The following is a 25375-nucleotide window of genomic DNA, read 5'->3' as shown; positions in this document are numbered from 1 at the left end:
ATAATATTTTAAAATATAATTATTATTATAAATATGATAAAATAAATTTTGCACGAGATAAAGCTTCTTCTTGATTGATATACAGTCAAAATTTGATATAAGTGATATCTTCTGGTGTACACATCCAATTTTACAAATAAATATAAATGTAAATTGTAACTAATAATTATAAATACATTTATCATTAAATTAACAGGAAGAAAGATTTTTGTTTATTGATGAAGAAATATCATTAGTTGAATTATTGATTAACGAATATGTTGAGAGACTATTATTTTTTATAGATACATTTTTTTGTGAATCTATTGCATTCAATGATAGTATATTACTAGACATCTGACGTCGAAGTATTTCATTTTCACGTATCAAACGTTCTATTTCACGTTTTTGATTTTCAATAATTATTTGTTGATTTGATACTTCTGATTTATTTTTGTTATTCTCATGTAAAGTTAAATTTTGTAGACTATTCTCAGAATCTAGTAATTCTAAACTTTCAGATTGTGTATTATGCCAAATATTTTTTCTATTTCTTATAGAACTATTTTGAATACTAGCTGTGGATGTCCCAACACCACTATCATTTGCTGCACTACTAGCATTTGAACTAGTAGTTCCTGTTGAATTTGAATATGAGTGAACAAAAAGTGGAGAAGATGGTCGGCGTTGTCTCATACAATTATTTGGAATATCATACTGTTTTAGTATATTAACATTTTTTGTTGGTGAATCTAAATCAACAGGTGATATACTATTTGATGAAATTGGTGAACTTTGAGATTGACTTTGATATCCAGAAGAAAATGGAATTGATAAAGTATTATGAATATGACTTCTACCATCTAATATTATTTGTGCATCTGCAATTGATTTTCTTTTTTGTCTTTTTACCGGTTTATTTACCCCACCATGTAGTGTAACTTCTATATCAGAGGATTCACTATCTATAATTTCTGAAGTACCTTGTGAACTTGAGGAATATGAACATAAAGGTTTATTTGATGTTGTTAATAATAAATCTTTATGTCCAATAGGAGGACCATTAATTTTATTAGAATGTGCTACCTCATCATAAATATGATATTTTTCATATGGTTTCTGTATTATTTTATTAGAATATTTTTGTTCTGTTGTATGATTAGATGTATCATCATAAATAGTATATTGTCTTGGTTCAAAATACCCTTGATTAATATCAATATGATCTCTTGAATTATATAATGAATTTCTAGATGTTTTTGGAACATTAAAATCTAAATGTTGACTTTTAGATCTTCCATCTAATGATATATTATTATGATCATTATTTATCATTGAATTTCTGGTATGATAAGATGAATCTTTATTAGAAACATTCTCCATATTTATTGTATTTTCACGTAATTTAAGGAAATTATGATTAGGAATTGTTTCTATTTTTTGATTATATGACAATGAAGTACCATTTTCATAATCTGAGGAAGGTGAATAACTACCAGATGTATGAAGTGTATGAGTTGATATATTATCAAAATTTCTATTTTTTGATAAATTAATTTCATTAAGAATATCTTTTAAATGTGATAAATTATTTTCTTCTGAAGATACTTTTTCATGTATCTCATCAACCCATACTTCCTCTAAATAATTATACAATAATGATAATTCTTTTCCAGTATCAATTAAAACATCTAGATTAGTTATGGCGGAAGTTGTAGATTGAAGAGAACCATCGAAGGTCATGCCATTGTTTGTTGATATTTTTAATAAGAATGAATGCATATTATCCCATTCTCTTGTAACAAAGTCATTCATAAATTCCATATAATGCTCTTTACCTCCAAATTTATTAAAATTGGCCAATGTTTGAATGGTTTTAGCAATAAGTGTTAAATTTCTTGATACTTGTTGATTAGGAAATTCTGACACTAATGAGAAAAGTGATGGAGATAAAATTGCAGGACAAAGGTATCTTAAAAATATTGAAGATGATATTAGATTATCTGCTAATTCACTTTTATTTGATGATATTAGGCGTCTTCTTAATAAATCAAATACTTGTTTTAATTCAATTGGAAAAAATTTTAATGAAACAATAATTTTTGACCAGGCAGCTTCACAAAGAAATATTAATTGTTGTCTGTTTCTTTCTAATAAATTTGGTGTTGAATTAGGTAATTTCATTGGATCTACCTCACAATTATCATTACCTTCAAGAACCATTTTAATAAAATCACCAAGTGTTTCTTGTAAATAGTCATCTGCCACTAATTTCATATAACTTTCCATTGCTTTGGTTGCAAGAGAATTACCCCTAAACATTAAATGTTTATTATCCAAAACATTAACTTCACTCATAATTAGGTCACATAAAAATTCTTTTATACATCGATGTTTATGAAGAATCCTAACTAAAGAATTAGCAAAATCTTCTTTTGCTTTGACAGACAATATTGGTTCTAATGCAAGACATAATGGTAAATAATTTTCTTTAACAAAATAAAGTAAATGATCATAAACATGCATTGGTAATACATCAATCGTTTGAAAACGTGCTTTTATTCTAATTGATGCTTGTTCAGAAGATGATTTACTAACCCAATTTGATGTTAACTTGTTAGAAAATCCTTCTGATCCCACTTTAATATTATACCTAAAAAAGAAAAAAAATATTTATCATTATAGTCTACATGACTAACCGAGCATAACTTCCAAAGAGTGTCCTAAATTTTATGAAATCTTTTTCAACTTTTAAAGATATAGATAATGCTTGTTTTAACTTTCCAATATCAAATTTTGCTCTATTAAAATATTTTAACACACATAAATGTACATTTTTTTGCCTTTTTATAATTTGTAAATCTTTTTTTGATACTTTAATACTCTCATAATAATGACCCGGACAACAAAACCCATTAGATATAATGTTACTAGGTGCCGCAGTTATAATATTTAGTTTAGGGTTTTTATTAATGTTCATGGTCGAAAAAAAATAGTAGTATTTCTATAAATTTTTTTATGATAAGATAAAATAAAAAAAAAACAAATAATAGAAATATTTTTTTTAAAAAATAAAATAGTATTCAAATATAGTATATGTATTAAAATAGTTGAAAATAAAATAATATTAACTTTATCTATGGTTATCAAACTATATTAATATGTATACTTTTTTTTAAGTATTAAAAAAAAAATTGGAGATTTATATAAGCAAACAGGAATATATTATGTAATACCAGAGGATAAAATTATTTTGCTATTTATTTATTAAAATATGCCATTACTATTGTCAAAATAATAAGGGATAATAATTAGAAGCTTAATAATAATACAAAAATATGAATAAATATATATATAATGTATATAAATAAACATATATAAGAAATAAACAAACTAGATAAAAATTTTTATTGTTATAGAATCCTTAATACTTTGATAAATAGTACTAATACTAAGATAAAAGTAACTAATTGAAACTAACCTCAAATTATGATTACTATTGAAGGTAATAAAATGACTATTTTAACATATACCTATTTAACTCATGATACTCAGACTAAGCAGTTTGATACAAAAATAATTATAGTCTCTTTTTAGTAACATAATTGTTATAGATCAGTAAATATAATAATAAATATACATCTATTATTTTTATATATTATAACACAATAAATAATTTTTATATAAATAAGTAAATTTATATTTTTATATTAAAAAAAAAACATCAATATAATAAAAATTATATTAATTTAAATAAACAAAAGTTATATAATATCAATATTTTATAATAATATAATATCTAAATTCCCATGAAAAAGTGGAAATTTCTAATAAAAATAAATAAGACTTTAAGGTACCTTTATTCTAATATATTTTGACAATTCTTTATATAATAAAAATATCAATAGAAAATGACATCTCTTATTATAATATGAATATAAACTATTTAGCTTAACTAAAATTCAACAAATAAATATTTTACATATGAATAAAATTTCCCAACAGCATGTGAAGGCATATTTAGATATTTGTACCGATCTAGGAATGTACAATACTATTTGAGTAACTGTCATTACAATTAACAACTATTAATATTGACCTTGATTAAAAATAGGAAATCTTTTATAATAGAATAAATATATATATAATTTTTTTAAATAAATAAATATTATTTGATTTAATTTTTTTAAATGATAAAATTATCATTATAGCTTCATACTTAATTAATAAATTAAAAAAAAAAAAATGTCACAGAAATATAATTGTTATACAATTTAAATTTAAAGTAATAAAAAAATGTTGTTATTCTCAGAATAATTTTCTTATTGTATTGTGGAATACTGTAAATTTTTTTTTTTTACACAATACAAAATAATAACAATTTCTTTATCAGTAATAAAAAACCAGATAAAAAATTTTTTTTAATTAACAAATAATTAATTGTTAGAAATGATTTATATATATAAGAATGACATTTATCTTATGTGTATATATAATCAAAATGATATTATAAAAGCCTAAATATTTTTATATATTTATGTGATATTTTATAAAACCCAGGACATATCTCTATTGGAAATCATGAATAGTTATTAAATCCCATTAAACTTCTTTTTTATTTTAATATTAATATAATATATATATATTATATAAATTTTTAAATAAAATAATAAAACTTACCATTTTTCTACAGGATGTCTTGATAATAATTGATCCATTTTTATTTGTACATAACCAACTAATGTTGTTCTATCTTTCTTTTTTTTTGGATCAGCTTCTTTATATAAATTTATACAGACATCCTCTACATTTGGTAACATTGAAAAATCAAAATATTCACCCCAAAAACAGATGTCACCCTTTAGTTTGGCGGATGTTCGAGCATACAATGTTTTATCAAGACATATTTCACAAAAATAATTTTTTTTTGAAGGAATTCCTTTTGCTTCAAGAATCCATATTTGTAATGCATTTTCTGTTCTCCTACTTTGATCTCTTCGTGGATTCATAGTACGTCGAAGACTAAAAATAAAAATAAAAAAATAAATATAAAAAAATTATTACATATATATATATATTTATATATAAATGATAAAATCAACTATGTGATTATATGGCTTTTAATGACAGTTATATTTTAATACACAAAAAAGAGGTCGTTGGTAAAAAGAAGGTTATGATGGGTAAACGTATAATATATATAGATATTGGAAATTATTCATTGAGCTTTATATATATATATATATTATTTTGAATTATTAAAAAAAATATATATATATATATATATATAAAAATATTAGTCAATTTTGTGTATTAATAGAGGGATTATTAATATTAGAAAAAGATATTTAAGAGTCTTGTCATATTTAAAGTAGATAAAAATAAAATCTATTTTCTATCAAAAGATTATTTATTGAAAAAGTTGTAGAAAATTGAAAATTTAAATATAATTGGATTTTGTGCAATATTATTATTACTATGTATATATATATATGTTATATATTTATTGTACTTAATAAAAGTAGAAGATAAAAATAAATTTGATAATAAAAATCAATAAATGGTCACTTAATATTATTTTAAGATAGATAATTTAATTTATGGAATATAGGAAATAATTATAATCTTATAAATAAAAATCACTATATTGTGCTAATTAAGTGATTATCGATTAATGATTAATAAAAGCCAAATTTGCAGGTGAAACATATAATAGTGACAAGTTGTGCTTGTTTCTTTTTATTTCAAAGGTTATATTGTACTACAAACAATAGTAAGAGGAGTAAAAAGAATAATTATGAAAATATCCAGGTGTGTATATAATAGAAAAGATAAGTATAATGAGTAAAATGAATAAAAATTTTGGTAAGGTTGAGGTCAAAATTTTATATATGATAACTAAAATAAGTTATATAAAAATAGAAATCAATTTATTAAAATGTAAAAAAATCTATCAATAGATTGAAGTACCATTATAATATGTCATAAAATATAGTTTAATGAATAAATTATAAAAATAAAATAAATACAAAAAAAAACATTTGTAAATTTTATTGCTACCAATTATATTTAAAAAAAAACAATATATATATATATTAACAAATAAAAATATAACGGTTAGTAAATAAAAAAATTATAAAACAATAAACTATAATAGTAAGGTAAAGTTAATATTTATCAATAAAGAAAATATTTTTTTTTTACAGAAAAGCAATTCATCAACTAATTGTCATTTTATTAACATATGATACTGATCCTACAAACAAAGTAAACAATTATTTGTTTGTTTTTATTAATATTTACAAAAAAATGTATCCTAATAACACAAATCATTTTTAATATCTATATCTAAGCTAACTAATAAAAGTTTTTAATTTGTTTGATTGAAATTTAGTATTATTAAATTTTTAATATGTTTCCTTTTGGTCAAAAAAAAAAAAAAGAATTAAATAATAAAAATGTATGATGATAAAATTAAAAATCCAATAAAAATACACCAATTTTCTACTTTTAAAATTTTAATAAAATTTTTTAACTTGATTTATCCTTATTTTATACTAGTTTTTTTTTCAAAATATTTAAACTAAAAAAAATGTTAATAAACTAGATAATTTCAAATACAAAAGTAATATTATTAACGTGGCATATATAATATTGAAAGAAATAAAATTATTAAAATTTAAAAATAGATTATTTTTATTGTATGAAAAAAAAGAATTTTTTTTACAAAGAAAAAAGTAAAATAACATATCAATTTTTGCAATTTTAAAATAATTGTACTATTTTTTATTATTTTTTTTTTATTGTGAAGTATAAATAAAATTTTAAAAGAATTGAAAAAGATTGGTTTGGTTGATTATTTAATAAGATTATAAAAACGAGTAACAATGAATGTGACATTAAGATTAATTGTAGTTTTAAGAGAATATTAATTAGATAATTAATACAACTAATCTAGAAATTTGGTTGTTTTTTTTTTAAAGAACATTATAACAATATGTAGAAAAATGTAAATTAATAAAAATATAATAATAAATAATTTTGACAATTTTATAAAATTAATACTAAACTAATTAATTATAGTAAGATTTATTAGAATAAAAAAAAATATATATATATATAATATATTGATATAATAGTAATAGAAGAATAAAAATGTATGATGTACTATATAACATTATTTTTTACCAAAATTAAAGTCCATAGTTAAAATATTAGGAGTAAAAAGTATTATATTTAAAAACTAGTTTAAAAAAGAAAAAAAAAATAATAATAGAAAAGAATACAATATTTTTCTAACGATGGTAATGTTAGTTAATACTTACAATTTGATGACTATTGTTATATAATATTAAAATGTTTATAGAAACTCTTATAAAAACTTTTCTAATTAACTAAAAACAAAAAATGTTAGAACCACTTTTTTTTTATATAAATAGTTATGATTTTATTGATACTAAACATGTTTTAATAATTTGTAGAATTTTTAAATTTATGTATATGTAACATGTATATTAATGGGTACATTAGAAAAATCATATTATTTTAAAATAGGCTTATAATAAATTATTAAAATGATTAACATTAAATTTATCAAATAAATATAAGATTAATATTATATTTTTTGAAAGTACAAAATAAATTATACCTAACAAATAGATGATAATAAAAAAAAAGTAGTAAAATTCATGTTAATTATAGTAATTTTAAATAATAAGTTGATGAAATAAATAAATAAAAAAAAAATTATTTAAAAATTAATTTAGTTTATCTAACTTTAAAAAGGAAATAATAATAATAATATTAGAAAGATTATTCAAATATTATAATAAAAATACACTCTAAATTTATAAACTGGATCTATTATATTTCTTATAGATTTATATTTAATATATTATATAATTAGATCTAATCGTTATAATAAAAATTAATTTTCAAAAATATAATGCTATTCTTTAGTATACATTAATTAATTACATTTGTAAAAAAGAATATAACTTACTTTTCAATCCATTTGGCGCGTTCAGATGGTGTTTTACAGGCATAGTAAGTATTAGCAACTTTGAAACAATTAGCAATCCCTAAAACAGAGGGATGAACAGGATGAAGTTGGGTGGTGCTTGATCCTAAATCTATCATATGGCTGGTATTTGAAAATGACATAAGAGATTCATGAGATTTACAATTTCTTAATTTTTGTTTTTGATTATTATCAAAGGTTGTCCCTAAATTGCCATAATATAATGATTTCTGGGGATATTTATTATACATTCCGGTTGAAGATAAATTTTCACTTGATTGTCTTGTATCTGGCCTTAAATTATAATTAATTATTACACAATACACTTTTTTTTATATCATAATTTAAATAGTATTTTTTTTTAACAATATATGACCTTTTAAAATTATAATTTTTAAAAAAAAACAATAATCATTTCCTGAATTTTTTATTTTATCTTCAAATATTATATTTAGTATAGTTAGTAACTTTATAAATATATTTTTTTTATAGCATAGTATATTAAAAAAAAGTAATATTACAAAAAAAATATATTCTTTTAAAATAAATAGTTAAATATAAAAATTTCGTTTATTAATGAATATAAATATTATATACTATGTATTTTCTTTTATTACATAAAAATTGATAAATACAATAAATGAACTTTATCCTTTTTTTAAAAAGCTTTATTTTAATTGAAATGATTTTGGAAGAGATATAAAAGGATTTTAAAAGTTTTACATCGAGAAATGAAGTGAATAATGATTTGCTATAAAGCATATTATGCATTTAGAATCGTTTGGATCTAGTTGACTTAACCTCATGTATTGATAAACTTGATTTTTGTTTTCAAAGTAAGTTTATCTTCACTACTATTAAAAATATATAAAAGACACTAATTCGTTGAATCATCAAAAATTATAATATAGAAATCAAATTAAAGAATTTAAATCTTCAAAAAAAAAAGAAAGAAAAGTATATTTAAAGATTTTAAATTTTTTTTTGTTAAAAGATAAAATATAATCACCGCCTTTCTTTTTTTTTTTGTCTAAGTAACAATATTATTAATATCTATTTTGAATGTAATTAAACAATGATCTTTATGTTTTATTAATATATATATATATATAATGACCATTATTACAATAGTAATAATAATAAAATATTAACAATTGAAATTCAAAAAAAAAATTAAACAAATATCTATTCAAAAAAAAATATTAAAGTTTGTCATTTAAAGGATAACAAAAATTAACATGATAATAACAAATTATTTTATATACAAATCATTTAAATATAATTATTATATCTTTATAAAATAATAATATAATATATATTTTGTACTTTTATTTTAATTTTACTTACCCTCTTTTTATTCTATAAACAGTTCTACCCCTTATTAATTTATGTGCTGGATGTGTATTTAAAGAATTTTTATCATCATTTACAATATTTTCATTAAATTTATTATCAACCTCTTGATTCATATCTTTAGGGTAATCTTTAGTTTCATCAAATATTCTAGAAGTTAAAGTTGAATAGCCAGATGAACTATTAGCTGGTGACAATGAAGCTTTAGAAAAAATTGATTTTGAAATATAATTTTCAAAAAAATTCATTTTAGCTAATAATTATATGATAATTTAATGTATATATATTAATATATTCTAGTAATAGCACTCACTAATATTATCTAAATATAAATTTTTTTTTTTACAATATTAATAAAAATAAATTAATAATTTAGAAAATGATTAATTAACAAAAAATAAATATAATAAATTTTTTTTTCTAATAAAATTTTTTTACTTATTTATCAATAAATATATATAATATCTATAAATAATGATAAATATGATATAATTTGCAATATTATGAATTAAGTAATTTTAACTCAGTTGTGCAAATACGATAAAAAAAAATTGTTACTAAATGTTTTGTTTGATCAAGAGAGATAAAACATAGATTGAAAGATAAAAATAAATATGATGTGTTTGTTGCCTTAATAAAAATCATAGTTCTAAAGAATAGAGGTTGATTGTTATTAATATCAATATTTTATAATAGATAATGAATGAATTATATAATATGTATTAGCGTTATATCCCTTAGTATATAGTGTTATGTCAAAATCATTCAAAATGATAATATGTCTGTAAATTTAATAATTGGGAGAATTTTACAAATTATTTCATTATACAAATAATATTTAAAAGGATAAAATTTAATCATAAAGTTATTATAAAGTTATATTAAGTAAATTCATGACAAAGTAAATAAAGAATTTTATTAATAATATATTAAATGATAAAAGATTAATTAATCAAGGAATTAGAATATATATATATATTTAAAGGTACTAATTGACCATTGAGACATGATAATATTGTTAGTGTTAATAATATTATCATCTTATATTATGAAAATAAATATTGAAATATTATTGATATTTAGGGTTCTTTATTTCACAAACACATAAGATATATTTAGGATAAAACTATAAATTCTAAATATTTCAATATCAATAAAATAAAGATTTATATAATTGATTATTTAAAATACAATTTTTTTCTCAATTTATAAATGTATAAAAATTCTTTACCATTATTTAAAATAAGTTATAAGTATTAAAAAAAAATAAAATTATAAATGAATATTTTGTTAATGAAAAAAAAAAATTTTATCTTAATATGTTAACAAAATATTTAGAATTATCAATTAATTCAATAGCCTAAAAGCTAAAAAATTTAAATAAATTATGATAATCTTATTGACAATCTAACGAAGTTATAAGCTAAGGATCAATTTAAAAAAAAGTGTTATTTAAAATGCATAACATTTAACATTCATACTACATATATCAAGAAAAAAGTATCATCAAAGTGACAAACTACTTTTATATTCAAAAATTCTTTTAAGTCTTAAAAAAAAAACTATTAAAATAGATCTAAATATGTATATAAGGATAAAATTTTATTATTATCATAAAAAAAGTTCTTTAATAAATTATTAAACAAAAAAAAAAAGAGTAAAAAATTTGTGAATAAATTTAATTTTGTCATAAAATTTAAATAAAATAAAAATATAAAAATTTTCATTTGAATTAAAGTAATTTAATTCTTGTTAAAGTTAAAAAAAACAAAAAAATATGTAAATATTAACTCTATTATTATTGGTTTAACATATAATACTTAAATAACAACATTCCCAAAGTTTTAAACAAATATTTTTCAATAAATGAAATATTAAAATTTAATAATAATTTTACAAAGTAATTATATTGAACAGATTCATCACTCAATATGATGCACAAAAAAAAATTGTTTATCTTTTTAACATAGCAAAATTTGAAATTAAAAGTTTTATAAAATAAAATTTTTTTTATTAACTTTTTTTTTTTTTTAAAATAGTTTAAAGTATATTTTATAGTACTATATTGTATTTTATTTTTCCCCTCTAATTTTATTTAAAAATAATGGAAATTTCATTAGTTTAATAAAATTCATTAGTAGTAGTTATAGAGAAAATATTATACTTAAGTTTAGAAATTCATTTGGTATGGTAAATATTTAAAGTTTAAAAAAGAACCTCTTAAAGTAATGGAAATTGTTTTTAATATTAAGATAAAATTTGTTGTAAGAATACTTTAATTTATCAAAAATATTTTATATAAATTTAAAAAAATGATATGATTATATATTACATTTTATTGCAAGATAAAATTTACATGAATTTGGATGTTTTTTTTTTAAAAAATTTGTAATTGTTCAAAATATGTTAAGTGTTTTTTTAAAAAAATAATGATGTATTATATTTTTTTTTTACTTGGCAACCTTATGTTCAAAAATGAATAATTTAGGATGATAATAAATTTTATTGTTGGAGGATAAATGTATTCATATATTTTTTTTTAAAAGTAGTGTATTTTAAATGGTCATAATTGTTGTTATGGATAACAAATTTTTTTTTTTTTAATTAAACTTACCAATAGATTCGGTCACCTAATTTATGTTCTCTTTCCAATTTAGAAACACTTTTGGTTCTTTTTAAAGGATTATTCCGAAATGGTTTTATAAAAAAATTAGCCAATTTATTGGATGATAATGAAGGTAAACTTTCAATTGGAATACTTTTTTCTTCCTCCTAAAAAAAATTAATTTATTAAAAAAGTTTTAAATAATATAAAAATAGACATTCAGGGTAGTTTTTTTTTTACACAAAAATATAGTTAAAATAACTTCCAAATAAACATCTAATAATAATAATAAAAAAAAATATATGGTAAAAACAATTATTAAAACTTAATACTAAAGTTATAAAGTTGTTGAATGGCAAATAAATAAGCATTAAAATTTATATTTTAAAGAAAGACATCAACATTTAAAATTAATTACTAATGACTTTTTATTCTCAATTATCTTGATTTTTATTTATACAAGTTTCATCGAAAATTGTTTTAGACATTTAGTGTAAGAAAAATATATAATAATTTTAAAATAATAAGATAATTGTTTTATATACACTATGATTTTTCTAATAAATAATACTTGTAAACTGGAAGCCTTATAGTACTCTTGATCTTAAACTATTAAAAATAGTTTCTCTTTCTTGTTTATTATCTATTTATTTGATATTTTTATTTTATTACCACAACATATCTCATTAAAAAGTACATAAAATTACTAAAAAATTTCTTATATTTATGTAATTATAATTAACAAATAAAAAATTTTTAAAAAAAAAAGATAGTTTAATAGTTTATTAACAAAAAAATTCTTTATTAGAATTTTATTATGAAACATGTACTTAAGAAAATCTATAAATATAAAACTGTTTTTAAAATAATAAAAATATTTTAATACTGTAGTGTGAGGTGATAAAAACAATCAAAATTTTGGTAGAGAAGAATTGACTTTATTAATAATAATGTAAACATTTTTTTATCTAGAAACGCAAATAAAGAATAAATATTTTTTCTATGACAGTTTTCAAAAAAAGCTTCTTTAAATGTTATTTTAAGAAAAATAAACAAAAAAAATGTATTTTTTTTTTCCAAAATCATGAATGGTATTATTTTTAATAGGTGATTAGAAATCAATATAATATTTTAAAAGAAAAATGTTGTAAAATGATATTAGCTAATATAAGGTATTTTGAAATTATATATTTTAAAAAGTTTAAAATTTAATAAAATTATATAATGTAATATGTATTTTTTTTATGAATAAAATGTTTTAAAATTAATATAGTAATAAGGAAATGAAAAGTTGACGAAAAAAAAAACTTACCGAATAATTGTGGTGTAAAGTTAAATTACTTTGACTGTAGGAATTTTTAATTTTTGTAAAATTTGTACTATGACATCGTTCCTTATTTTCACCCATCTTATGAGGTACCAATTTTGACTTTTTCTTCTCATCTGATCCATCACCTTCATAGCATGTCTCTAAAATTATAAACATAAAATTATTTTTAACTTTTTTTTTTTAATTAATTTTTATTTTTTTTTTCTTTTAAATATTTTTTATAAATTGATCATTATTAAAAATTTAATAAAAATCTAATAATATTATTTATATAAAATTCTCACCAAAATAATCATTTCCAATTGTACATTCTTCTGGAATAATATTTAATGAAAAATTAGAAAAATAATGCAATGGATTTGTTAATGATTGTGTCCTATGCATTATTATAGTCCATAAATTTTTATAAAATAATAGTTTTTTTTTTTAAAAAAAATGTAGTACTGTTATTTTTATTTGCAAGCAAATCTCCTTAAATATAGTATAGATATATATATTTATATTATAATATAAAATAAGACAAAATAAAAAGTATATGATATGATTTTTAAAGTATGTCTACGTAATAATCTTGAAAAAATAAAACATCTCTTAAGAATTGATAGCTAGTTATTTACTTCTTTTTTTTTGTCTTATTTATATATATATATATAATTCAAGTATTTTTTTTAAAGAATTCTATAAGATGTGATTTTATAATAAAAATAATTAATTAGTATATAAATATTAATATATATTTTAAAATATTATTTATAATAATAATTTATTTTTATGTACAATAGTTAATATAGTACATATATAAAATATTAATAAAAATGTGTAACTAATTTAAATTAAATAATTGTTAATTTTTATAAAGTATTTTTAATGGTGCATAGAAAATGTTATCGTTGCAAATCATTAGCATAAACCATTCATATTTGTAATATCAGTAACAATAGTAATATGCTTTTAAATAATAATACTTATACATAGTGTTTCTTTTTATTTAAACAACATATAAAGAAAGTAAATGTTATTAAATAGAGATAGAATAATTTATATGGTTTCACGTGATTTGGTCCTCCATAAATCTTTCTAATACAACATCAATGACTCTTAATAATTTACATTTATTAACTTAAAAATGAAACTATTAAATGTTTTGTAGAATGTAACTGTAATAAAAGTATATATATATAAATATATTCTAATGATAAAAGAGATTTGCTTGCTTGAATTACAATGACAAAAGTCAACTAATAATTATAATAATATGGCAAAAATTTTTTTTCTTTATGCCTTTTTAACTAAATCATTCCATAATTAGTTAAAAAAACCATGATTAATTAAGATGATCAAACACTGGAATCTTTTATCATAACTTTTAATTATTACCTTTCACTAAATGACCTTTTTAAGTGCAAATGAATCACATCAAATACTAAGAAAATTGTAGATGTTATCTTAGATTTGATTTAAAAAAAAATATATATATGATGTATTAAACATTCTAGATATTAATAATATATCTATAAGTCAATAAAAATATCTTAAAATGTCGTTGTGTATAATTAAGAAAAATAATAAACAAAAACATCTTATAAAACTATGTAATATATTACTTTTTTCATAAAGAAAGAAATTTAATTTAAAAGTAGTATTTTTAGTTAATATTTAGATAGATAAAATATTTACAAAAAAAAAAAACAAATATAAAGTTTTTTTTTTTAACATTTTAAAGCAATAACTTTTATAAATTATAAAAGTAATTAATTTTAATAAAACATAAAATTAAACATCAAATTTGATAGATACAAAATAAATAAACCAATATAAATGATATTTTATCAATCATTAGAAAAATGAAATATTATATATCTTTCAATAATCATAATATTAAAAAAGAAAAAAGCGAAAGTTACTTTACAAGATGATTTTAATACTTTTTACTTACCATATTTCTTTACTAAAAATGGTGCATTTTCATCATCAAGTATAAAAATTCTAACTTGATTAGTGGAATCAAGTTTCGAAATCATAGCTGATTTTTTATTATTTTTTATAAAAGGTTGCCATGACTCTCTATAGTTATCTCCTCGTGAAAATATAGAGGATTTAAATTTTTTACATAATATAAATGATTTTATAAAAGTAAAAAAACAACATGATAAGTACCAAATATATTGAATAAAAAGTATTATTATGTTTGTTAATCCACTAACAGACATATTTAATATTATTAAGAAAATCTTTGATATTCATTAAATATAAAAGCCATATCAAGATACTTTCCAACTAAAATAGTACTTAAAAAAAAAAACTTTTTTTTCTTTTAAAATATACTAAAAATTATAATTAAATATTTTAATAAAATAAGAAATCAAAATGTATATATAAATAAAAATTCAATGAACAATTAATATAATTATTTTCCTTGTAAAATATACTTAATACTATAACATTTTACAAAAAAAAAAAAAAAAAAAACCAAAAGAAGTAATGACGTTAGAAATTTTTACAGTTAAATATTCAAAGATATTTGTAAAGCATTTGTAATTGTTTAATAATACTATTATCAATTTAACAAACATGAGAACCTGTAAGATTTAATGTCACTAAAAGAAATAAAAACTTCTTTTTATTTATTAAACTTTGTTTGGTATACGTTTAAAGTGTCACATTTGCGCAAAAATTGAGAATAATGTAGTATTAATAATATAATTATACTTTAATTATAGGTGAAATATAAATTCTTACCAAATATGTAATGACACAAAATATTAGGAGATGTTAGGTTAATATGATACAGAAATAAATTTTTAGTATAATACATTTTTATTGTTTCCAAAAATATAATTATATATTTAGTTTTACTATTTACAATTATTATAAAATACATTATATAAAAATAGTACTACAAAGTTTAAAAGAAAAAAAAAGTTAAGATTATAATGATGTTAAATATTATTAATTTTCAATCATAAAATAAAAGTTAAAATTAATATACATCATTTTAATTTGTTATAATTATTTTGTATAAAAGTTAATTTATCTATTTTTTTCTTTTATAAATTGAATAATAATATTAAAATACTGTATGGTATTTTTTGAAAAATTCATTAATAATTATAGTTATTTAGTTTCTAAGAATTACTAATTATCTAATAATTCATTATAATTAAAAATTCCTTCATATTTTCTATATAGAAAATTACCTCTACATAAAAGTAACAATAATTTAAAACTAAAAATACTATAAACTTTTAATAATATTAATGGTATTTTGTACATATAACATTAACTTTATTAATCGAAAAGTAGATGATAAGAATAAAAATTTGTAAAATATAATCTTTTTGACTACGTTTAAATACTATAATGGCATCAAAAGATATCTAAATTTTAATTCCTTTACAATTTCACAATATATACACATATATATATATATATTGAAAAGTCATCATCTAAAAGAAAAATGACAATTTTTACATTAACTATAATAAGACAATTGACAAACTATGAATATATAAAATTAATGATGCTTGCTTTAATTTTCAATAAATAGATAGATCATATTAAATTGTTCATGAATATTCCATGTTGAAAACAAGAAATATACATTAAAATTACCAAATGAAAAAAAAAACAAGTCATAAATTAATCAAGATAAAGATAGATTTTAAAAATTACTTAAAAAAAATTTTTTTTTTTTAAAAACTTTTTTGAGTAAAATAATTAAACAGAAATGCTATCATTTAGATGGAAAAAAAAATTTCATTTTAAAAGAACACATTATTATTTTTACATTTAAAAAAAAAATTCTTTTTTAATTTAATAATAAATAATTATAGAAATGAATAGATAAGTTATAAATACATTAGATATTAAAATTTTGGGTCCAGTATACATTAATACAAATATCAAGTCCATAGAATACATATATATATATTAGTCGTTTAGAATGAATTTTAATACTCCCGAATGTACAGTATTGGTATGATAGATAATAACAAAGTTAAGAATTTATCAACAAATTACTAATCAACTTTATTTATTCATACAAAATATTATGTCTAAGAAAGTATATAAGTAATAAGAACCTTAAAAAGTATTTTTTTCCTATCTTTAATCCTTCAGATAGGTACTTAAAAATAAGGAAAACTTTTAGAAAAATAATTTCATCTCTATTAAAATATACATATTTTTTTTTATTTTAAAAACTTTTATAAGATTAAACTTATATTTTTATACATTTTATTATTTTATTTTTTCAATACAATTATTACCTCTTACAGAACTGAATTTTGATAATGATTTGTGATCTTCCAGTATGAGTTGATTAAAATCAAGTAACTCCATCAAATGTACTGAAACAAAGCATACACACAAAAAAAATAATAATAATAAAAAGAAGATATCCCGTCTTATCATATAAATATAGAATAAAATAAAAACTAAGTAAAATTTAAAAATTAATTTAAAAAAAAACAAAAATTTATGTAATACTATCATATCTATTGATTATCTTAATTGAAAAAAATATAGCGCCAATTTTATATAAATGTCTTACTTAAAATATAAAGAATATATTAATGTTAAACAATATCTATTATTAAAATTAAAATTTTATACTTTTTAAAACAATTTATAACTTTAAGATTATATATATTTTTGCGTGTCTATTTGAATAAAATTATAAAAATATTACAATAAATCATAAAATCATAGCATGTGGTTATATTTAAAAATTTAAAACTAGGTATATATCATATCATGATAAAATAAAATTTGATTTTACATAATTTTGTCAAAAATAATAAAATGTTACATCTATCAAATAAACTTTTAGTTATATTATAAATTTGAATTATTTTTATATGCCATAAAATGTTACCATTTAGAAAAAAAAAGATCCTTAAACAGATGTTTGTATCAATAAAATTTACTAAAATTGTATCTATTTAGCATGATTTTGTTAAATCCTATTTAATGTTTTAAATATACGGAGCATATGTTACTTTAAAAGTTAAAACTACATGATGGTTGATTCATTCAAATATAAGATTAAAAAATCAAATATATACAATATATATGTAAAAAAAAAAAAGATTTAAATTTTTAAAATATAAATAAAATAATAAACTATTTATATCAACTAATACTAAACTAAATGGTAAAAATCTTATTTATTTTAAAAATAAATAAATAATGTTAAATTTTATTATTTCAATTAAATAATTTGGAGCATTAGACAAAAGCTGTCATACAATGGAGACGGGTTTCTATTTCAATATAATATAAATACAATTTTGACAGTATTTATTTTTGTAAAAGTAAATTTAAATAAATAGTAATTGATTTATTTTATTTAGCATTTAAACATAAAATGATATCAAAATAGTATTAAAGTATTATATTTATGTATTATTTAGAAAAATAAAATGAACTATGAGAACAATAAATAATAACCAGGAAATATTAAAAGACAAAATGATAGTTAAAAATTTTAATAAATTATATATAAAAAAAGTTTTTTTTTTCTTTTTTAATAAATTTAATTAAAAAGATATTTTATTATAAGTTGTTATATTTTAGTTATTACCAAAGTTTTTTTTTTATCCTTCTTAATAATAATAAAAATTAGTAATAAAAATACATTAAAAATATTTATAAATATTCAATTTAATCAATTTTAAAATTTTAATAATAAAAATTTTGTAATAAATGGGATATTAACATATCTATTGAAATTGAAAATAAAGTAAATAGAAAAATTGAAAAAAAAAGGTTATTGATATATGAAAAACTCATATGCTACTTATTATATTATATTTATAAAAATGCTAAAAAAGATGATTAAAAATTTAAAAAAAAAAATAAAAGCTTATAGATGATAACTTCAAAATGTGTTGATTCATAATTTATTATTATTTTTATTATAATATAAACATTTAAAAAAGATTCATTTAAAAGCTATTGATAAATTAAAAAAAAATTAAATAATACTAATGTACCAAAACAACTTAATAATAATTTTGATTTGAATTATAATAAATAGTTACATTTTTATAAATAATTTCAAAAAAAATAATATTTTTTAAAAAGCAGAAATAATTATTAACAATATTAGTTGCATTGTACTTCATTTAAAAACAGGAAATTATTATAATTCATTGTCAATATATTTTATTAGGAATAGTATTAATAAAATATTAACAATAGAAAAAATTTCTATTATTACCTTTAGCCTCAATATATTTTTTTTATAACATCAAAACAACATATGGTTTTTTTTTATTTAAAGAAAAAAAAAATATTGTGGATAGTTTTAGAAAATATATTCATAGTTTTAGATAAAAAATTTTTGGTACTACTTAAAATATGAGTTAAAGATAATCAAAATTTAGATTAACTAAATTATGATGATATTTATTGACACCAGAAAATTTTAGTAAATTTGTTTTATTTCAATATCCAAGTGGAAGGTATTTCAGTGAATATTTACTTAATATTATCAGTCAAGAAATTAACTGAATAATTTATTAGTTTAAAATTTAATGAACGTTATAAAAAATGACGTATTATTTACATGAATATAAATTTCAATTATATTATAAATAAAAAGTTATAAAAAATATATGTATAAAAATTTTTTTTTATCTTTTAATATATTTTTTTTTATTTTATAATATTTTTTTATTTTATTTTATTTTGTATAAATAAATAATATTTCTTTGAGACAGTTATTATCTTCTAATATAGTATTATTTAAAAATTTTTAAGCAATTATAATTATATCACATGCCGATTTTTAAATATTAAAGATTAACAAAGTTTTAAATATATTTTAATACTTTGTGTTATCTTTAATTATTAAAATTTTTTTAATACTCAGAATGAAATAGTATTATTTAATTTACTTAAAAAAAATTTTTTTTTACATATTTCAAGAAGTACAAAAAGTCACTACAAATAAAAAAAGATAATTAATTCTTTGAAAGTCAACAATTTTTGGTGTAAACAGATAAATACATAAATCACTAAATAAACATGCTTACAATTATAAAAATGCTAGTTAGTTTTGTATTTACAAAAGAGTATAATTATAAATAGTGATGTGTTTAGATATGTGATTATATAATTTTGTACTCTTTATGATTGTGAATTAACAATCTTATGTTTAAATATCGGTATTTTACATGAAATAAAGATTTACAAATTTTTTTTCTTAATAAATTTTAATAATCTTACCATACAAATGATCCTCCAAATTACTAATGTTACCCTTCAACTTATGATTTTGCCTTTTTTTACCATAAAATTTTTTATCATTTATAATATCACCATCAACAAAACCAAAGTTATTAAATTTTAAAACAGGACATTGATCTAATTTTGTATCATTTATACTTTGATATATATTGTTAAGAGAAACACTTTTTTCATTTGATTTAGGAGTTAATAACAAAGAATTATTAATAATAATGTCATCGTATTCGTTAAAAGTTTCATCATCATTATATATCCTTCTTGATTTCTTGTTAATTGAATTAGTAGATAATTTTCTTGATGGTAAATTAAACTTTTCATTATTAATTTTTCTATCTATCATATTATTGTCAAAAGTTGTTTCAAGATTATGTTCTGGTAAGTTAAGTACAGGTATAATTTTAGAAGAAGAAGAAGAAGTTAATTCATCTGAGCGAGTTGAATTATTTAAAAATTTGTTATGATATAAACCATGTCCCATATCACTTTTTTTTCTTTCTTTATATAAAAATACAGAATCATTTGGGTAATAATTTTGCCCATAATAAATATCATTTTGATTATTTGATGTATTAGAGTTAGAAAATAAGTTTGAATTTTCTTGTAAATATTTATTTTGTGTAGTGATATTTTTATTAAATTGATTTGAAAAGTTGATTGATTTATTTAAATCATAATAAGGTGTTTCAGGATATCTTGATAGATATTTTTGTTGAAATAATCCAACATTTTTAGAATTATTAGGATAATATTTTGAACTTGACATAGGTAACAAAAAATTATTAGTAAATACTTTACATTCACAAAGACTATTCTTACTATTACAAGGAGGAGTCTTAATAATCTTGTAGTAATTTTCATTAAGTAAATTAGCATTTTTAATTACTTTTTCTTTATTTTCTCTCTTAGTGTTATTCATTTTACATCTTTTAAAAGGTGGGAATAAATTATTATCATAACATGTTAATTCACAAACATTACTTAAAAAGTCTATTGAGTTTGAATTTGTTATATCAGTAGAAAAGCCTACACTAATGTTTTTATCAACTCGTGCTAAAGGCATTTTTGATATTTAAAGAATAATAATATAAAAGAAAAGTCACTGTTTTATCTAAAAAAAAAGATGTTATCTTAACTATTATAAATTTATAAATACATAAAAAAAAGAAAGTATAAAATAGTTAGAATCTCTATAATTACAAATAACATTAATAGATGAAATGAAAAAAAAAAAAAACTGCATTTTCAGATAAAAAGTTTTGTAATTGTTAAAGGAACTAATTTAAAACAAATATTATAATTAAAAAAGTCAAATAAAAATAATTAAGGAAAGAATAATACAATGATATAAAATAATATAAATTCAACATTAAATTAAAATAAAACTGATTTTAAATATTCATTATAATATTTTATATATTAAAATTTATCTAACATTTTCTTGTTTTAATTGAAATGTTATGACAATAATTTTAAATATAAGAATAAATTAGACCTAAATTACATAAAATATATATGTATATAATAAATATTTTAATCTGCTTTTATATAAAATACAAAATGATTAAAACAGCTATATAGTATATAAAAAAAAAGTTTTAATAAAAAGTAAAATAATAATTTAACTATTAATATATAAAATAATTATTAAAAATTATATTTTTAATTGAGCATAACTATTTAAATATGAATAGTTAACTTTTAAAAATTAGATTGTGATAAAAAAAATAACAACAATTATATATTTATTTTAAGTAATATGAGAAGTCTATAGTATTAATAAAAAATAAATATATTGCGATATACTAAATATTTTATTTAAACATCACATTTTACAATTAAATTTTTTAAAAGTTTTATTTATTGTAGAAAGAAAAAAATATTAAATCTGTTTGAAACGTATAAAACATAGAAACAAGTAGTTTAGAATATTAACTTATAAATTAAATAAGTACTTAATTAAAGTTCAATTTATTTTAAATTTCCAAAAACGAGTTTTACAATGTCAATTAAAGTTATATTTTAAAATATAATAACTTTTATGCTTAAAAATCAATCTCTTTTATAAATATTTTTTTGTTATTTTAAAAAGAACTATGATAATTTTAAAAGTTTTTGGTTTTCATTGAAAATGATAAAGTTCCAGTGTTAATTTTTTTATCATGTTTTAAATAATGATCAATTATTTATAAGCAAGTTTATTTTTGATAATATAAAAAAAAAAACTTACCTTGTATTGGAATTATTTTAGAAGTATTATAATAATATGTGGGGATTGTTTGTCCATTTGACAAAAAATTTACTGATTGAAAAATAGGTACCAAAGAGACATTTTTTTTATCAATTGAATTATATGAAGTGTTATTATAATTTCTTAAATTACAATTTCCATTCATGTCAATTTTTTTGGTAGTATCAAGTTTTGACAATGTAGCCGATTTAGAGTAATTTGATGTAGATGAAAAATTGAAATTTAATGCATCTTTATTATTCAAAGTGTATGAAACTATTTTCATTAGGTGACTGGACTTTTCGTAATAGTCAACTTCAAGATTATTTTTTGGTGAACAACAAATTACATTTACTGGCTTAGGAAGTATTTTTTTAAGTGAATGTGAAATTTCCAATGAATTATTTATTTTATTTGTATTAATATTATCAAATATCTTTGATTCTTCATATGAAGGATAAACTTTACTTATTCTTATTATAATTTTATCACAACAATATTCATCAGCTGCCTAAAAAAAAACAATTTTTTGTTAAACATACGTCATTATCAAGGTAATTAATTTTACAGTACTTTGATTATAATTTTACATGAATTTTACAAATTTAATTTAACATAAACAACTTTTAAAGTAAATTATTTTTTTTAATATACATAAATAATTTTTATACTTTGTTTTTTATATTATGTAATGATATCAAAACAATTTTATATATAAAATTAATTTTATCATAAAAGTAATCTTAGATATTTTATTTATAATATATATAGGATAAAATATAAAACATACTTTTTTATCATTGAAACAGATTAAAGATTTTTCTTGTGGATCTATTATACAAAATCCTATGTGCCACTTAATATTAATTGTTTTGATACAATTAGATGAATGTGGTTGATTTGGAATAAAGCCTTCTAAAAAAAAATTTATACAAATTAGAAATCATATAAAAATTTATAATTAAATCAAATATAAAAAAATTTTTTATAATTAAATTTAAATGTTTTATAGTTATTAAAATTAACTAAATTGAAAGTTATTATGTATTATAAGTTTGACTAAACATAAATAATAAAAAAAAATTTATTAATAGAAATATTATGAGGAATGTGTTCAATGAAAAATGTCAAAAAGTAGATCAAAGAAGATGTGTCTGTCAGGTCAATATTTTATTTAAAAGATAATTTTTAAAATTCTTACCAAATACCTTCATCCATCCTTGATACACAACAAGACTTTTACATGTTTCTTCAATTTTTGAAAGATGATTAGATAAATTATTATCTTCATATAATTTCAAATATGAATGTTTAATGTTCATATTAAAAAGTATAAATAATATTATAGTTTGTAGTATAGTTTATTGTTCATTAAAAATTATTATTATTATTTTTAATAAATCTAAACAAAAAAAAAAATTATTTTAAAATATTAAATAAAATATTAGTTAAAAAAAATAAATAAAATATATTGATATTTTTAATTATGTAATAAAATTTTACTTATAAATTTAAAATATTATTAAAGATATAAATTTGTTATATTAAAATGTTAAAAAATTTAATATAATATAAGTTATTTTAATTTATTACAAAAAACATTTATAAATTATTTCATAATTTTAATGTTATTTTAATGATTAGTTATAGAATATTTATAAAAAAAAATTTTTTACAGAAAATAATGCTAAAAATAGTGTTATATATATATTAGTCATGATATTACAAAAAAATTGATGTATTGTCAAATTATATTAAGATATATTTATTTTCAATACAAGAATTAAATACTGAATTATTATATATATCATTAATCAGGAAATATTTAAATTAAAAATGAAAGAAAAGATTTGTATTGTTAAAGTTTTCTATGATTTATTTTAATATCTACAACCTAGTATAATTTTTATTTACTTAACTAATAAAAAAAAAATATTTATATATATATTTAAATAATGGTACTTATAAAATTAAGATTATAAAAATTTCACTGTTAATACTTTAAATATATCATATAAAAATACAGAAGAGTAATATAAAAATAAAAATGTTACAAAGTTTAAACATATTACGAATTAATTTAAAGTTTTAAAAAAGGTGTGTTATCAAAAATTGTCAATATATATAATTTATTAACGATATCATATTATAAAAAAGATAAAACTTCAAATATAAATATACAATTAATTTCTTTATAAAAATAAAAAATAAAATTGGTTTTAATGAAAAAAGGTAAGGTGTGGCAAATATAAACAAACTATTTAAAAGTAAACATATAAAGATAGTATTGATATAAAAAATATTGACATAAAGATATATTTAACTAAAATAAGTTACTTTTTAGAATTGATAAAAAGTTTAGTAATAGGTAGAAATTAATATAACGATATTAATTTAATATGACTATATAATATTTTTAAAAATTATATATATATATAAAGTTCTAAAATCAAAAACTTTTTTTTATTACTAAAAACAAAAAGTCATTAATTTTAACAGAAAAAATAACTAAATATTTAATATGTAATACATATCATCAAACTGTATGTTGATTTTTTTTATATATAAATTATCATACTATTAACAATAACTTTAAAATAACATTAA

At 17.7% G+C, this 25375-nt stretch overlaps 1 protein-coding gene across 1 annotated transcript; it reads right to left on the bottom strand.

Moving 5' to 3' along the window:
• Positions 1–189: 189 nt before the first annotated feature.
• Positions 190–24090, bottom strand: SRAE_1000226500 (Probable Ras GTPase-activating protein; the record flags this gene model as incomplete). Its single annotated transcript, XM_024649321.1, has 10 exons — positions 190–2632; positions 4660–5001; positions 7982–8293; positions 11967–12124; positions 13270–13427; positions 15224–15351; positions 20526–21591; positions 22769–23279; positions 23559–23683; positions 23970–24090. The coding sequence occupies 10 exons, from the start codon at positions 24088–24090 to the stop codon at positions 190–192; spliced, it is 5364 nt and encodes a 1787-aa protein (XP_024503210.1).
• Between the last annotated feature and the right edge of the window lie 1285 nt (positions 24091–25375).

This window comes from Strongyloides ratti (genome assembly GCF_001040885.1).
Source record: "Strongyloides ratti genome assembly S_ratti_ED321, chromosome : 1".
Classification (NCBI taxonomy): domain Eukaryota; kingdom Metazoa; phylum Nematoda; class Chromadorea; order Rhabditida; family Strongyloididae; genus Strongyloides; species Strongyloides ratti.
This window is presented reverse-complemented; position numbering and strand designations above follow the sequence as displayed.